Raw genomic sequence first — 17,634 nt, 5'->3', positions numbered from 1 at the left:
GACCACTCGTGGGGTAACAGGAGAGTCCTGCTCAACCTGTCTGCAATCACATTGGATTTCCCCAGAATGTGCGTTGCCACAAGGAAACGCTGGGTAGAAATCGCCCAATGCCACACTCTCATGGCCTCTCGGCAAAGAGGGTAGGACCTGGTTCCGCCTTGCTTGTTTATGTACCAGACTACCGACATGTTGTCGGATAGGATCGCAATAGTACCCCGTGGAAGAGCATGATGAAGTGCTTGCAACACCAGTAGCACCGCTCTCATTTCCAGGATATTGATATGTAAGTGCGTTTCGTGAGCCTGCCACGTGCCTTGGACAGACCTTTCCAGATAATGACCTCCCCCCTGTCTGGGAGGCGTCCGTGGTCACCGTGGCGACGGGAGGCTGAAGGGCAAAAGGGTCGCCCCTGGTCCAGGTTGGACCGAAGCAGCCACCAACCTAGGTCCCGACGGCAAATTTCGGTAATCTGGACCAAATGGTTCAAGTGAAGTTCCTGAAAAGACCATTGAACCGACAGTAGCCATTGTAGCAGTCGCATGTGCAGCCTGGCTAAGGGGACTAGAAGAATAGTCAAGGCCATTGTGCCCAATAACTGCAGAATCAGTCTGGCCTGAACTCGTGATCTGGGTAACAAGGTTTGAACCTGAGACTGCAGGACCTGAATCCTTTCTACCGGCAAGAATGCCAGCATTCTTCTTGTGTCTAATTCTGCGCCTATAAAGGTAATACGCTGAGATGGCTGCAGCACAGATTTCCCCAATTGAACGTGATTCCTAGTGAATGACCCAAACTGACTGTGGTCATAAGCGCCCGAAGTAATAAATGCTTGGAGGTGGCAGTAAGGAGCCAGTCGTCTAGATAGGGAAACACTTGGAATCCTAGACTTCTCAAGTGAGCTGTCACTACTGCCAGACACTTGGTGAACACCCTGGGGGCTGTGGTGAGACCAAAGGGCAGTGCTCGGAACTGGAAATGACTGGTTCCCAGGCGGAAGCGTAAATGACTCCTGGACTCTTGACTTATCAGGATGTGATAGTAAGCGTCCTTGAGATCTATGCAGCACATCCAGACATCCTTCTCCAATAACGGGAGAAAGGACTGAAGGGTGACCATTCGGAATTTGGATTTTTTTACAAAGCGATTCAATGAACTGAGGTCCAAAATGGGCCTTAAGTCGCCTGTCTTTTTTGGCACCAAAAATAGTCTTGAGTAAGTTCCTGATCCGATCTGGTCGGCAGGGACAGGCTGGATGACTCCTTTTCTTAGCAGCTTTGAAACCTCGACCGCTGCTTGATCCCGCTGACTGGGTGGCACATCCGGGATTTTCCTGATAGGAAGAGGGGGGATCTTGATGAAAGGGATGAGATAGCCTCCGGTTATGGTTCGGAGCACCCACTGATCCTTGGTGATAGATTCCCAAGCCTGTGGGTGTTCAAGAACGACCCCCGACTGGCTCCGGAGATGCGCAGTCGGGCCACGTCTCAGGGACGGGGAGCGTAGGATGGACCAAGAAAGGAATCGCGGTCTCCAGAGTTACGGGGGCCTCTGCCGCCACTGGGGCAGCGTCTTCCTGAACCCCCCCCCTGCCTCTAGAGGGGGGGATCACTCGGTGGAGTAGGGAAAGACCTTTGAGATTTTTCTGAACCACATTTTCCCTCCTCTCTGGGCCTTGGGGTAAGGTCTAGAAGGAGCGGAAAAACGGGCCCCCACGGCAGTCAAGGTCTTGCCCTCCTGCTCGCATCGAGTCAGTGTGTCCTTCACCTTGGGTCCAAACAGGGAGGACCCATCAAAGGGGGCGTCGGTGCAGGAAGACTGAAAGGCCTCCGCAAAGGGACACAAGCGTAACCAGGCGTGTCTTCCAAGAGCCACGCCTGTTCCCGCTGCTCTACTCGCCCCTTTGGCCGCATATGAGATGAGCCTCATGGACGAGTTGACTATCAAAGATAGGGTATTCATCTGGGCACCAACAGTTTGGGCTAACGCCTCAGGAAGATTACCCGTAAGAGACTCACCTAACTCTTTGAGGTTGTCCCTTTGGAGCCTGGTAAAATGACAAAGATAATTCAGCGACCACAGGGTAAAGGCAGCTGAAGAAAGGGTACGCTTCTCGAACCTATCCATGCTCCTGGAATCCTCATTAGGAGGGTGAATAAACGTTGAAGCCTCTGCCACATCCTGCTGAGTGGCAGATGCCATCACCATCGCATCTACTGCAACTCCTTTGGTCAAAAATTCCTTTTGAGGAGGGGCTGAGAGGAACTTGTTAGGCCTGGCAGGCACCGGTTCCACAGAATCAGGGGGTTCCCACACCTTTCAAGAAACTAAATCTAGCAATTCATCAAAGGGTGGAGACACCCAGGAGGCGGAGGGCTGGGCCCCAAAAGCCTTGAGGAAGACCGACTCCTCTGCGGAAGGGGTTTTGGACTGGCAATTGCCTCTCTGTCTCAGGATCTCGAGGATATCTGAGAATGAGACGTCATCCGAGGACGATTTTGGGGACCCCTCCGCATCATCGAGGTCAGTATCTGATGTGATAGACTCATCCTGGGAGTCAATGTGCTTCCTCTTGCACAATTTTTTCCTTGGAGGTTCATCTGAAGCGGATTCAGAAGGACCTCCCGGAGAAGGAACCCCCAAGGGGTATCCTCAGGCCCTGGGGCCCCGCTGTCGTGGGAATGAAGCACACCAGAAGCACCAGTTCCCAAGTCTAGGGACGGTGAGGTAGAGACTTGCTGAGCCGGCAAGGACATGGCCAGCGCACTCCTCATGGCCTCAAAAGCAGGACCTCCAGACTCTACTGAGGATACTGGCTGAGAGGCCACGACGGTACTGGGAATCCCTGCGGCCGACGCTCCGAGGGGGAGACTAGGCACCGAAGCTACCAGTTCCAAAGTGTTCCCCTCGGCCCCGACCGAGGAAGTTCCGGTACCGAACCCTGACGCCGAGGACAGGGTAGGAATGATGGTCGGAACCGAGAGGCTCCGAAGGAGTCTCGGTTCCGACTGGACGACTCTGCTCCACTCTACCATCACCGACTCCAACGGTTCCGAGGAGGTTGGAGGAGGAATCGGGTGCGTCGAAATGGGGGCTGGCTCCGGAGCAGAGTGGGCTGGAGCCGAGACCATTTTTGCAAAAACCGGGGACTGGAAAAGCCTCTGGATAACTCTGTCCAAATCTGAGTCCGACAACTTGGAGGATTTAGAGGAAATAGATGGGGGCCGAGACGACTTCTCTCTCGGCTCCGATAGACCAGGGGACCGGCTCCGAAACGGCTCCAACACCATTGGCACCGGATCTGGAATCGTATGAACAAGCATCGGCGCCGAAGGGGACTTCGGGGCCGAGGGAGGAGAGTCTGAGCTGCACACCTCCAACGGCTCCGAGACCAAAGGAGCTGAAGCAGGTGATTCGCCTCTCGATCCCCAAACCTGAGGCTCCGACACCAATGGAGCCGAGGAAAGAGGTATCGAGGCAGACCCTTCCACTCGAGGCTCCGAAGCCAGTGGAGCCGAGGAAGAAGAGGTCGACCTATGCTTCTTGGAAGTCGGTTCCGACGGACTGGTCGGAGCCGACGACCTTTTCTTTTTAGAAGCTGGAGAGGAAGGAGAAGCCAAAGCTTCCTCAAAGGAGGGCTTAATTAGGCCCTTAATGATCAATTTATTTTTACGTTCTTGAAGGACCCTAGAGGAAAAAGCATGACAAACACTACATGTTTCCTGCAAATTTTTCGGTCCTAAACAATATACACAAACAGCATGGCTATCGGTAATGGACATTTTGTAATTACACTTGGTGCACTTTTTAAAACCAGACTTCTGCTCTTTCGACATCCCATCACACCACTGTTTTACCAAAACGAAAAACAACCTTAAGTAGGACACGAGCCCTTAGACTCAAACAGGACTGGCCCGAGATACAGCACACAAAACGGGCAGAAGCCCTCTAATTTAAACGGGCTTAGCCCGATAAGAGAAAAACGTACAATAAGACAAATTCAGCACCCACACACCAATAAGGGCAAGGGCCCTCTAACTTAAACGGGCCTTGCCCGGTAAATAGAGAAAATACCAATCACACCAAAAAAGTTTACAAATACACGTAAAGCTGTTAAAACAGCTGTTTGTTAAATTTGTGAAGAAAACCCCTAGGTCAAAAGACCAAAAAGTAACTAAAACACTACTTAGCTCCAGCCAAGTCGAGACCACGTCTAGCTTGAAAAGCGGCAAACGAGATCTGGGGAAGCAGGTGTGGTGCATTCTGGGATAAGGGGTATCCCAAGCCAATTAGAGACTTCGTTCTACTATATACTGGCCGAGTCGGAGCCGATGGATCGGCTCCGAACCCATCAGTTATGAATGTAGGCGAGATAGGATCCCATTACATCCTGGACCTCGCCCTGAGGCAGCAGTTCGATGCTTGGCTCCAAAGTCTGTGGAGCCGGTGACCGAATCTTAACAGAGGTACTCGTAGCCGATGTCCTGGGCTCCAACACCTTCAAAGACTTCGATGACTGGTCTGCCTTTTCCAATGCCTCTTGAAACACCGGCTTCAGGAGACCACTCTCAATAAGTTTCCTGCGTTTTTCCATCATCACTCTGCCACTAAACGAGTGGCAGATGGTGCAGTCCTCCTGAAGATGGAGAGGGCCTAGACAGTAGACGCAGGAAACGTGGTTGTCAGTTATGGACATTTTTTGTCCACACTGGCAACGCTTAAATCCAGATCTGGCTTTTTCTGACATTCCTGAAATTATAGTCTGCAATATTAATATGTAAAACACTATAAATATATATAGGTTCATAGGTTTATACTAGGCTATCTGCCCTAAGGCATTTATAAGCCTAGCCCAAATTTTTGTGGCTTACGCCACCCCTTATATGAAAAAATACTGTGCCCATTAGTTTGTTGTGCCTCTGTTCAGCAGTGACACAGAGATGATTCCCGGGGTAAACCTACGATCTCCCATCCATAGGTCTAGATTTCTCTTGAACAGAGTCAGCGAGGTGCTCTGCCTCACATGGACCGGGATTTTATTCCACAGCATAGGGAGTCTCTGAGTGATAAATCTATCCCTCCAGCACGTCCTATTTATATCCGTGCTAAGGTTTAAGTCGCTTGCTCTAGTGGTTTTGGTGGATTTGGATTTTTTGAGGTGGAGCATGTCCATTAATTCCGGGTTGGACATGGCCTTGTATGTCAGGCACATGTCACCTCTGAGCAGACGGTATGCGACTGAATAGAGCTGGAGTTTCTTCAATCTGGCAGCATATGACAGATTTTGGAGTCCCTTTATCCTTTTGGTGAGGAACTTTTGGGGTCTCTCCAATTGCTGCAGATGTCGGGTCAGATACATCCCGAATGGGGCATTGTACTCGATCATTGGTCTGATAAGTGAAGAGTACAGGGGAACAATGACCTCACTAGATCTGGATGTGAATCCCTTCATGATCAGGTGGGCAATGTAGAAGGTCTTTCTAACCACTTTAGCAACGTGAGTGTCAAAAGAAAGGCCACTGTCAACCTGGGTCCCCAGGTCCCTGATAACCTCTTCTGTGCTTAGTGGATTGCCACCTATATGGTAGCTTGGGGTTACCTTGTTTTTCCCGAAGGGTATGACTATACATTTTTTGGCGTTTAACTTCAGGCCATGGCTCTGGCACCAGCTATCTGTTTCTGTGAGTCCCTTCTGAAGGATATCCGTGTCCGATGCACTTTCCACTATGGCGCCCAGTTTGCAGTCGTCTGCAAACTTTGTCAGCCAAAGTCCTCCCATGTTGGCCTGTACTTCTGAGAAGTAGATGCCAAACAATAGGGGGCCAAGGACCGAGCCCTGTGGGACACCACTTGTGACCGGCGTGGAGTCTGACAAAGCGCCAGCAACTCTAACCCTGTGGGTTCTGTCCTTAAGCCAGTTTGCAACCCATCTTGTGACATATGGGTTTACATTTAAGCTAAGTTTTTCTACAATACCCGAGTGGGGTATTGTGTCGAAAGCCTTTGCAAGGTCAAGGTAGGCTGTATGGACTGCCTATCCCTCATCAATGGCCTTGGTGACTTTCGAAGAAGTCGACCAAGTTCAAAAGGCATGATCTTCCCTTGACAAAGCCAAACTGGGTCGGGTCCAATGTCTGCAAGTCCCCTATATCTTTGTTTATGAGCTCCATTATGATCCTCTCCATAGCTTTGCAGACTAGACTTGTTAAGCTTATGGGGCGGTAATTACCAGGGTCCGTAGAGGCGCCGCCTTTGTGGAGTGTGACCACAGTTGCCGTACGCCACTCCTTGGGCACGTATCCTGTGGTAAGGCTGAGATTAAACAGCTGCCTTATGTGCGGGTTTAATTCCTCATTTAGCTCGTGTAGCACACAGCCGGGGACACCATCCGGTCCCATTGATGCTGTGTTTTTAGCTTTAGAGAGAGCAGCTTTCACCTGCATTTGAGATGTCCGGGAGGCTACACTGCTGGGATAGTTATCTCTCCTTTAGGGGAGAGGGGTGAAGTTTGCACTGAACCTGTCTGCCAGTATGTTGGCAATGTCTGTGGGTTCAGTGATTTTGTATCATTTTGGACTAATTCTGAGCATATCTGGGAGTTTCCACCCAGGTTCCTAACATAGCTGAAAAAGGCCTTATGATTGTCCTTTGAATCCATGGCAATTTTTCTCTCAAAATTGGCCTTAGTTGATTTTATGAGTGCTCGTATTTTTTACTAATAATGATCAGGGGTGACTTCCCTTTTATGGATTTTGTTCTATCATGTAATAGCTTTCTCCTCTTATTGTAAAGTTTGTTAATGGCTGGGGTCCACCAGACTGGACGTTTGCCCTTTGTGGAAAGAGTCTTGGTTTTATTTGGGATTGCCTGATCCATGCAGTCCTGGAGGTGTTCATAGAAGGCATTTGTAAGGGCTTCCGCAGCTTGGGTTGTGGTTTCCACTGGCTCAGGGGCCTTGAAGGATACCACACCAGTCTTGAGTAGTGTGAAGTTTGCTTTAGAGAAGTTCTTCACTATGGTCTTTTTTGTTTGAGGTTTGGGGATGTGGATTTCCAGTGAGATTAGTTTATGATCAGATCTCACCAATGAGGGATATACTTCCGGTGTGGAGCATTTTGTCCCCATGTTTGTGACAATGAGATCTAGTATATTTTCTCCTCTCGTGGGAACAGTGACTAGCTGTTCCATGGCATTTGAATTTATGAACTCCAGGAACCGTTGGGCTAGAAAGTTAGGGCTTGAGTAATGTTCCCAGTCTATATTCGGGTAGTTGAAGTCACCCAATATGATGGTGTTTGGAGATACATTTATACCCTCCAGTGTCTTCAGGAAGGCTGTGTGGGGTTCCTGAGTTTGAGAGGGTGGCCTGTAGCATGCTGCAATTTGTAGAGCAGTTTTGCCTATGGTTAGTTGCACCTGGATAGTTTCCAAAGCTTATGCGTTGCCACCAACCTGGAGGTGTGGGTATCCTTTATGAATATGGATACACCCTCCTTTTGTGGTGTGGTCCGGGTTTTGGGGCCGAACCCCTGATATGAGTTAAAACCCAATAGTGCCGGGTGCTCTCAGGAGCCTTGAACCAGGTTTCAGTTACAGCACAGACATCGATGTTCTCCATACTGAGAAGGGCCTCGAGTGCGTGCATTTTGAGATTTAGACTTCTGGCATTGAGCAGCATTACCCTCAGTTTCTTCCCATTTTTGTTTTCTAGGGTGGTAGGCTTAGAATTTGAACCTTGCCTAAAAAGGCACTATGGGGTGGCAAGAGCCTTAGCCAATATCCGGAATCCCAGGGTGACAGGTGCAAGCCGTCTCTTGAAGCAGCGTGGCTTGTCAAGCATGTCATCCCAGGCAGACAGACACTGGATCCCCTTTGAATGACACCAGACATTAAGCCAATTGTTAAAGCTGATCATCTTGTCTCTATATTGTGGCATCATTCTTGGTGAAGGAAGGATACTGCTCAGGGTTAGGGTCATACCTGCCTGGGCTACATAATCAGAGAGCTCCTCTATGTCTCTTTTCATGTAGTCCAGGGAGGTACGTCTCAGGTCGTTCACACCAGCATGGACAATGACTGTGTCATATTTGTACTGGACCATATATATATATATACACACACACACAAAACTAACCTTACTAAACAGGTAAATATTTATCAGCAAGGTTAAATACTAAGAGAAAATGTAATTTAAACAGAGAAAATCTGACAGAGCCCTGACAGAAAGTTAGTGGCCTAAGGCCTAGAAGCAGCCGCTCCCACAAATTCTTAACACTAATTTAACCTGACACGCACACACAGTAATACTAATATTAAGAAAAAAAAACTTATAATTTTTAACTTTTTAAAAATATATATATAAAATTTTTATATAGAAAAAAGGATACTGGCCCGAGCTCTCACTCGACGATGAGACCTGTTGCAGCGGCAAACTAGATCTGAGGGTTAGCAGAAGAGGATCATGGGATAGGAACTGTGCCTCGAGCTTCTCAGGCGCAGAGCTTGGAATGTGGCCGACTCGGAGCCGAGGGATCGGCTCCGAACCCGTGTGCAAGAACAAACGGCGAGATCGTACAACTTCACATGTATAACATTTTCTGTTTTAACTCACAAATACTGTTGATAAACAACCTTAAAGCTCAAAACAGCACAACTGAGATCTGAAGTGTAGAAGTGGTAAACAAAATCCGAGGCATTACAGGGTACTGAGGCATTATGGGTACAGGGAGAAGCTCAAGAACTGGATATGATAGGCTAAGCTGGATCCAAGACCCATGTGTTGAGGAATGAATGAAAACTACATCAGATAATAGTTTTAAGTTAGTTTTAACAGCTTATTCCCCACAAAAGTAACCATTGCTGGCCTCAAGTAATGCTTTAGTAAAAAGTGACTAAAAGTCATTTGTCAGTCAATAAAAAACATCCTTTCTAACTTAAATTTAATAATTTCACAGAAAAATAGGATATAGAAGTTTTATTCACCAAAAGAAATTTATCTGCCTAGACAGAAATGTTAGCTGAACTTCCAACCCCCAAAGCCCGTTGGACGGTTACTCTATGGTGGCAGGAAAGCTTGAAGCTCAAACCATGCTTCAGCTCTGCTTGAGTTGATGACATGTAAAAGGTGTCCTTAAGCTTTGGAAGCTGGATGGCTGTTATAATCATAGCAAGATATAATCCATATAGGTAAGGCTACAGTAGCAGTGATCAATATTACAAACATCAATTTTTCTTCACCAACAACAAAAAAAAAAAGGTATTCCCCAACAGGATACTCATCTGCTCAGCCTTGATGAAGTGCTAGCTGACTGCTGATCACCCGGAGCCTGCAGAAAAGCACACATTGACAGCAAGAATGTTCTGAAGTTTGGTACCCTGCATATGGAAGGTGCCCTAAAACTTTGGAAACTTGTTGATCAGATTTCTTGGCAGAATACATTCTATATAACATAGGCTACTGCAACAGTGATCAAATGAATGCCATGTACTATACCACAGCGTCTGTCATGTCTGATGCCGAATTAATTTCTCATCTCTAGGGCACATTAGCTCATTCCAGTGACCTGTGGTTTTCGCCAGACCTACCTAAGTGTTGGGATACTTCTTGATCTAGTAACAACTGCAGCATTTCTGAGTAATGTCAAATTTAACATGATCAAAATATAGCCAAAATCAAAACAAGAAAATAAAGTCATCAGCTCTGCTAACAATTTAAGAATATTTACAAAAAAGTAGTTGCATGGATATGTAAACAAAAGGAAACCTTGTTACCTTCAGGTTAATTCCACCTAAAGAATGCTTCAGTATGTCACAACTTTTCAGAGAACAACAGTCATGAATATCATTCCCTTCCAGCTCTGCAACACTCCCAGGATATAATTCAACACCAGGCCCCTTTAAAGGAAAGAAATTTTAAGTTTAAATCAGTAAAAATGCATTAATTCTATCAATCATAAAATGCTTTATTAGCTGCAACATTCATATGTAAACAGTTGAAGCAATTAAGTATTCACCATAATGGCAAACTTTAGTGCTAAGACATCATCTTGAGTAATAAGCAACTTTTTGGCTTACTCACTTTATGAAGAATGGTGTATTCCACACACTTCTTCAGAAACAATATCACGCTGCAAGAACCAGCAAAGGTCCCTTCAAACAGTCATTCCACTACTTAGCAGTCTCTGTGTGTAATGGCCACTTGTGAGATGATGTAAAAGCAATTTTAGGAAACAATGCCTTCTGGAAGTCTCTGCAATGGTGAAACTTCCCTTCGAGGGCAGTGACCTCTACTTTATTTATACTTGCTTGGGAGTGCAGACCTGCAGAAGGTTATGGGTGAGGGAGATCTCACCCTACCAACTAAAAACTCTGCTTCTGGTTGGCTTTATTCAACTTATTATTCAATCAGTTACATTTTTAATTTTTTTCTCTATATTTTGCTGACCAGGTTAGTCCTACCAGGCTAGTGGCATCTTTTCACAGGTGACCCGCGGAAGTATTTATACTACTAGAGGAAATCTGGCCAGGGCATTATGGGAACTTCTACTCTTTGGAGCTGCTAGATGGAACCAGAGGGCTCCTACAGCAGCAAGGCATAGGCATAAGGGAAGCAGCAGCATGGTGGAGAGAAAAGCTATGGACAGTCTGGAGGTAGAAAGTGAGAATTTGGAGAATCATTTGTTCAGTATGAAGCTTCAAAATACCAACAAAGTTTCCAGGGTGGCGGATGTTACAAATGAGCAGTGTTTAGTCGTCTCCACAGAGGAGATAAGAGACTGTTGAAGTGGTGCAGATAAGAGAACTGGCATCGGGATGGCTTGCAGATGATGTTTTGTTACAAATAACTGAGCAGGATAATCCATGTGACAGCTCTGCTGTGTCATGGGGTGAGATGGCAGATAACTTTTTTTTAGAAGTTCTGAGGGTGGTGGTGTGTAAAAGGAACCAGAAAATGCAGCAGTGACAGAAAGAAGAAGAGGAAATCAGCAGCAAACTGAGAAGGTGCCTGGGTTTTGTGGCAGCAGATAATGCAGTAACTAAAACATGTGCAGTAGTAACAGCAGGCAAAAAAGGAAAGCAGCAACAAACCAAGTAAAACTGGTTTTATACAGAAGAGACCAACTGTGAGAGTAAGAACAAAAAAACGACACCAACAGATATGTAGGGGAAAATTTTGGTAACTTTTGAGTTTTTAAGATCAAAAATTCAGCCTTTTATACATTATCAGACACAGACTTATCAGTGGAACGATTGTTTTCTGGTAATAAATATTTAAAAAAAAAAATACTATCTTGCAGTTTAGAATCAATTACCTGGAAAAAGATGTTAAAAAATGGATGCAGGGTCTGAGTGAATCTGTTGATAATATTGTGAAAGTTAGAGATGAAAGAAACTAGTGGAATGGAGGGTGGAGAAGCTGTTCTGAAATGTGATAAACACGACAAAAAACTTTCCAAGTGTTATTTTGTAGTTGGTCATAGAGGGACATTAAGTTATCACTCCAGTGTAAATCATGTTTCTTTACTGGGGAAATTTCTCATTTAATCAATGATTGTGACAGTACAATGTAACCAAAGTGGGGAGAAAGTACACACAGCAATAAAGTGTGCGTGCGTGTGTGCTGACTGCAGGTTGTGTAAAAAAAATGTGACACTTGTAAATGGATTGCCAACAGCAAACAGTAAGTAATGAAAAAGAGGGGGGAAAGGGAAGAAAACATTCATGAGGAATGGAGAAGGGAGGATATGTTGAACTAGGTGAAGAAGAAGAAACTGTAAAAGAATTAAAAAATATGGAGGGGAACTGAGGACAGCGTGCGTGCAAGAAGACAGGTCAGGAGAAGGGATTAATAAGTAATACCTTTTTAGGAGGTCCTAGCCAGTGAAAAATCTGACTATGAAGATCAAGGGTTATTTTATACATAAAAGAAAGCATATTCAATTGGGGAGAGTTAAAAAGAACGAAAATTTAAACATATGGGATGTGGATGTTATTCTTTAGAGGATGTAAGATTCCTGACAAGTACAGAAAGACTGCAAAAAGTAAAATGAAGGGGTGGAAATATAACATGGAACTTAAGTGAAGGTTGCTCTAGAGTGGCTGTGTTGTATAAAACACAATGTTATCTGGGCAATGATGGGATGGTTAACTGTTGTTAATGTGAGGTGGAGAGAGCATGTTTATAGAATCACAGCTTTATGTGCATATGTAACTAGCAAGAAAAAATAATCTGTTTCATCAAGTATTACAATTTGTGGTGGTTAACAAACATTATACTTGCAGGCAATTCACTGTGATTTAACAAGAAAATGTAAAAATAAAGGGAAGGATGGAAAAAATATAGGAAGTGATAAAATGTGGTTAATAAGCTGTGTGGAACAAAAGTCAATGGACTTGTAGAAGGGAGTTACACTTGGATCTGAAATGGATTATTTTGTATTAGAGAATGGACAAACTATACATTGGCACCTTGAAGGGAGAAAAAAAAAGTTATGTACTTACTGCAATGTTCCATCTGTGTTGTCCATTTTCATTCTTCCTGACCTACTGGGTTTGGATCTGAAACGCTGGATCCAACTCTGCCACTGTTAAAGCTTACAGTAACCAACTTTCTCGAGCTTCTCCCTTACCCATAATGCACCTCTCCCAAATGACTCAGATCTTGTTTGCTGCTCAATACAGAGTAAAGGATGAAAAAGGTTAGTGGAGAAGCCATCTATGAGTCATATATATAAAAAATTAAGTATACAGGCATCCTGTAAACACTCATTCCTCCAGAAGTCCTTGGGTGGGGCTTGGTAGGAGGGAAGATGAGGAAGAATGAAAATGGACAACACAGATGGAACGTTATGGTAACTACATAACTTCTTTATTTGATATTGTCAATTTTCATTCTATCCTCAACTATTGGGACAACGTCCCAAGCTGTGTCCAGGGTGAATTCAAGGAAAGATATTCCTAAGCACCACAGAACCAAATGATGTCCTGCATCTGGAGACCAGATCCAACTTGCAGTAAGTAACAAAAGTATGGGGAATAGCACAAGTTTCTGCTGCACATATATCATCCATGGGCATTCTTGATTGAATAATTGTGGAAGTCGCCATGGATCTAATGGTGTGTGCTTTTAAGGAATGTGTAAGAGTAATGCCAAGTTTAGTGTAAATGAATGAAATGCAGTTTGTCAACCACTTTGATAACTTAACTTTAGCAACTGGTTTCCCCAAGTTAATTTCGAAAATTAAATGAACAAATGGCCAGCTTTTTTGATTTTCTCTGCCCTATGGAAATATAAGTGCAAATGTCTATGACCATCCAGTAAATGCAAGACATATTCTCCTTTGCTGGAAAAGTTACGGAAGAACACTGGAAAGTTAATAGCTTGATTAATACTGGATTCTGAAACCACCTTAGGCAGAAAGGAAGTATTAGTACGTAAGGTCATTCTATCTTTGTGGAAAACTAAATATGGAGATTTAGAGGGTAATGCCTGAATCTCAGAAAATTTTTCTTGCAGAACTAATGGAAACTAAGAAAACTGTCTTCCATGTACGATATTTTAAGTCGCATGTATATGCTGGTTCAAAAGGGGATTTGTGACAGACTGCAACATCAGATTTAAATCCCATGGAGGATTAGGATCTTTAAAAGCAGGCCTTAGGAGGAGAGTAACTTTTCAGAAAGCCTTGCTCAACTTGTGAGAAGCTATAGAGGTGTCATTAAATCCAACATGATAATTGGAAACTGCTGCCAGTTGTACTTCGACGGCTGAAGAACTAGCACTGTTTAGAAATGTCAACAACGAACAAAGTCCAAACTAAAGAAAATAATGAGCCGAACTGGAGAAAGCGTTCCTATAAACAAACCACTTTATTCACAATCCTCGAAATCAACAGTCTTGACTGTTGATTTCGAGGATTGTGAATAAAGTGGTTTGTTTATAGGAACGCTTTCTCCAGTTCGGCTCACTGTTTAGAAATGTGTTTTAGAAAGTCCAAAATGCAATTGATAGGGGCTGAAAAAAAAGGTCATTGTTTTGCTGTTGTGCTCAAAGAACGAGCCTTTTCCATTTACTGGAATATTATTTTTTTTTGTTGAGGGTTTATGGGAAGATAAAATTATACAACAAATAGGCGGAGAAAGCATGGTTGTTTGGCTATTAATGGAATTGGAGAAGCCAAGCAGTAAGCTTGAGCTCTCGTATATCTGTTTGTGTCATACCTATTGGGTGAGAGAGGAGGTCCAAAGTTGGATCTAGGTTCCATGGTGGTTGAACTAAGCGAGGCAAAAGGAAGGAAAACCAAATTTATCGTAGCCAGCAGGGTACAATAAGGATTACTTTGCTCTTCAACCTGGCAGCTTTCTGCAGAAATTTTAGGATCAATGGAATTGGTGGATAAGTACAGAGATGATCAGAGGGCCAATCGTAGTGTAGAGCATCCCTTGGTGACTTCCCCTGTGGAGGAATTAGAGCAAGTTAGTTGCTGCACTTGTTATTTAGGGGACAGCAAAGAGGTCATAACAAGGCTGGCCACATCTATAGAAAATCTCATCCGTCACTGCTTCATTGAAGGACCCTTTTGGAGTAGAAGAATTCACCTGCTCTCAAGTTAGATTTCCCTGGAATGTGCATTGCTAATAGAAAGCGGTTGGAAGAGATCACTCACTACTAGACCCAGAGAACATCTCGATACAATGGGCAGGATTTGGTTCCCCCCTTGTTTGTTGATATACCATACAACTGACATGTCTGTTTGAATCACAATCGCCCCAGAGGGAAGAGCATCCTAAAACGCCTCCAATGCTAAAAGCACCACTCTCATCTTCACAACATTTATGTACAAACTGGCCTCCTTGGGGGATCATGTGGCCTGGACTGTCTTTCTCAGATAATACCCCCCACCCTATCTGGGAAGCATCCGTGGTCACTAACATTACGGTCTTGTTGGGGAATAAAAGGATGGCCTTGAAGTATTTGTTCGGATTGAATCCATCAAGTCAGATCTGTTTTGCATGTCTGGGTAATTCTTATCTGGTATGACATTAATAAAGGTCTGACCACTGAGTAACCAGCATCCACTGTAGAATCATGTAAAACTTCGCTAGTGAGACAAAAATTATTGCCACAGCCAAAAAAACTTAAGAGTATGAAGGGCTAGACAGGCTGAAATTGAGGTACTCGCCATAAACTTTCTGACTTGCGATTTTACTGACTGAACTCTGTGTGATGGAAGAGAAGCAATGGCAGATTTTGTATTGAGAAGTGCTCCTATAAACTCCAATGTCAAGTTAGCTGTAGTTGTGATTTGTTGTAATGTATGGTTATCCCCAGAAGAGTGCAAGTCTGGAGAACCTGACCCCTTGTATGTATGAGCTGATGCCTGCTCGGAGTGGAAATAGGGTTGCTACCTTTTCAAATACCCAAAGTGGGACACTTTTTGTAGAAATGTGAAATTTTACAGTATAAAATATACCAAGGCCAATGCACAGGACAGAACTTCACTTCTTTGCCAAAATAAAAGCTCATTCATTTAGTATTTAAGCTGTTTACATTATCTTACAGCATTTAGGTGTTTCAAATAAAAAATAACTGAATTATGCAATTTTTAAAGAAAACTTATGAAATATTTTTTGTCCTAAAACCTCAGGACATTTGCCATTTTTTTAGTTTTTTTTTCAGCAAGACACGACTGTCCCTCGCAAAGAGGGACTGGTGGCAACCCTAAGGAAATGAGCCAGTCATTCAGGAAGTGAAACACCTGGAATCCGAGAAGTCTGAGGTGAGCTGCTACTACTGCCATGCATTTGGTGAACACCTTTGGGACCGTGGTGAGCCAGAAGAGCAGTATTCTGAAATGGAAATGACTGGCTCCCAGCCAGAAACATAGGTACTTTCTGGATCACCTGTTCATTTTTATATAATAGGCATCCTGAAGATCTATACAGAACATCCAGTCGTCCTTGCCCAAAAAGTGTAGAATGGACTGAACCGTAACCATCCGGAACCTGGCTCACTGAATTGATTTGTTTAGATGGGTAAGATCCAAAATTGGTCTCCAGTCCCCTGTTTTCTTTGGTACTAAAAATAACCTTGAGTAAATTCTGGATCCTAATTGGTTTGGTGGGACCTCTTGGATGACTCTAGCAGCGTTTAAATTTGAATTGCTGCTTGATCCCTCTGACTGGGTGGTATGTTGGGGATTTTTCTTGGAATTGGAGGTGGAAAGGAGAAAGGTATTATATAACCTCTGGAAATAATCCTCTGCACCCAAGTATCTTTGTTATGTCTAGCCAGGAGCAGGGATAAATGCCCCCCCCCCCCGACTGTCTCCAGGGGTGGACAGTCAGGCCTCCGGTTCAGGAGCGCTGATACAGTTTGCTAAAGAAAGATTCTCATAAACCCTGGTTTTGCGAGTCACTTCTGCCACGAGTGCATTGTCATCCATTAGAGATCCCTCCTCTGCCCTGGGGGAACCTCCTTCACATCTGTCTTGAAAAGGACCTTGACACTTTTTGAGCTACATCTTCTGGCTACTGTGCCGATTCCTGGAATAGGATCTTTGGGGTGCCGAAAAACATATGCCCACATCAGACAAGGTCTTTCTTGTCACATCTGGACAAGTTTCCTTTACTTTATGGAAAAACAGTGTAGTTCCATCAAAAGAAGCATGACAAAACAGGACTCAAATAGCTCTGCAAAACCGCTCAAGTACATCCAAGGCATGTATCCTCATGGAAGTACCTGAACCTGCTGCTCTTGAGGTTCCTTCCTCTATGCTGGAAGGAAACTTCATAGAAGAGATGGATATAGACTGTAGGGTTGCCAACTGAGACATTACAGAATCTTGAAGCTCTTCAGAAATGGCTCCTGTGAGAGTATTTGACAACTCCTTAGAGTCAGATCCCTCTGAACTATTTGGCATACTTTGTTAGACTTCAGTGACCTTAGTACAAAAGCCGCTGAAGCAAAGACACACCTTCCCTAATCTGTCCATCACCCGTGACTCCCTGTTAGGGGTTTGACATTGAAACGCTTGTCAGTGAATTATTTCTTTGTGGCCACCGCTACAACCATGGCATCAAGTGGAACCCCACTCCCGCAGAACTGTCAATCCTCAGGTGGTGCCATTATCCTGCCTGGTCTCCCATTTATGGGTTCTATGGACAAGACCAGGAAATAAGAGAATAAAGTGCTCAAAACCAACCAAACTCCAAAAAGTGTAAAAAGAGCACTTCGGAAGGCCACACCACACTTTGAGCTAAAAATCCTTTATTAATTCCACAAAAAAAGCAGAAAATATGGCAAACGAACATCTGCCAAGAGATCACATCAATGAGCTCATCAGTGGGTGGAGTCGCCCATCACCCAAGAGGTAGAGGGTCCTGTACCAAAGGCCTTCAGAACAGATTCCTTGGACGGAGGGTCCTGTATCAAAGGCCTCCAGGAGAACAGATTCCTTGGACGTAGGGTCGGAGGTAGTCCAACCACTTCTGTTTAAGAATTTCCAGAAAGTCTCCAAATATATCTTCAAATGGTGACTGTGGGGACCCTTCGCATTCATCGAAATCTGCGTCTTCAGTGATAAACTCCTGGCAGGGAGTCTACGTGATTCCTCTTACAAGTCCTCTTCCTGGGCA

General features: G+C 44.5%; 1 protein-coding gene across 1 annotated transcript in view; it reads right to left on the bottom strand.

Moving 5' to 3' along the window:
- LOC122814137 (testicular spindle-associated protein SHCBP1L-like) overlaps positions 1 to 17,634 on the bottom strand; it is a 1,630,938-nt gene that overhangs the window by 341,657 nt on the left and 1,271,647 nt on the right. The window contains exon 7 of the mRNA XM_044086750.1: positions 9,769 to 9,891. Within this exon, the coding sequence (XP_043942685.1) occupies positions 9,769 to 9,891 (123 nt within the window). The remainder of the gene's footprint in view (positions 1 to 9,768; positions 9,892 to 17,634) is intronic.

The sequence above is a fragment of the Protopterus annectens genome, chromosome 10.part0 (genome assembly GCF_019279795.1).
Source record: "Protopterus annectens isolate FY-2018-M chromosome 10.part0, PAN1.0, whole genome shotgun sequence".
Taxonomy (NCBI): domain Eukaryota; kingdom Metazoa; phylum Chordata; order Ceratodontiformes; family Protopteridae; genus Protopterus; species Protopterus annectens.
Note: the sequence above shows the minus strand (reverse complement) of the source record. Positions and strands in the feature narration are given on the sequence as shown.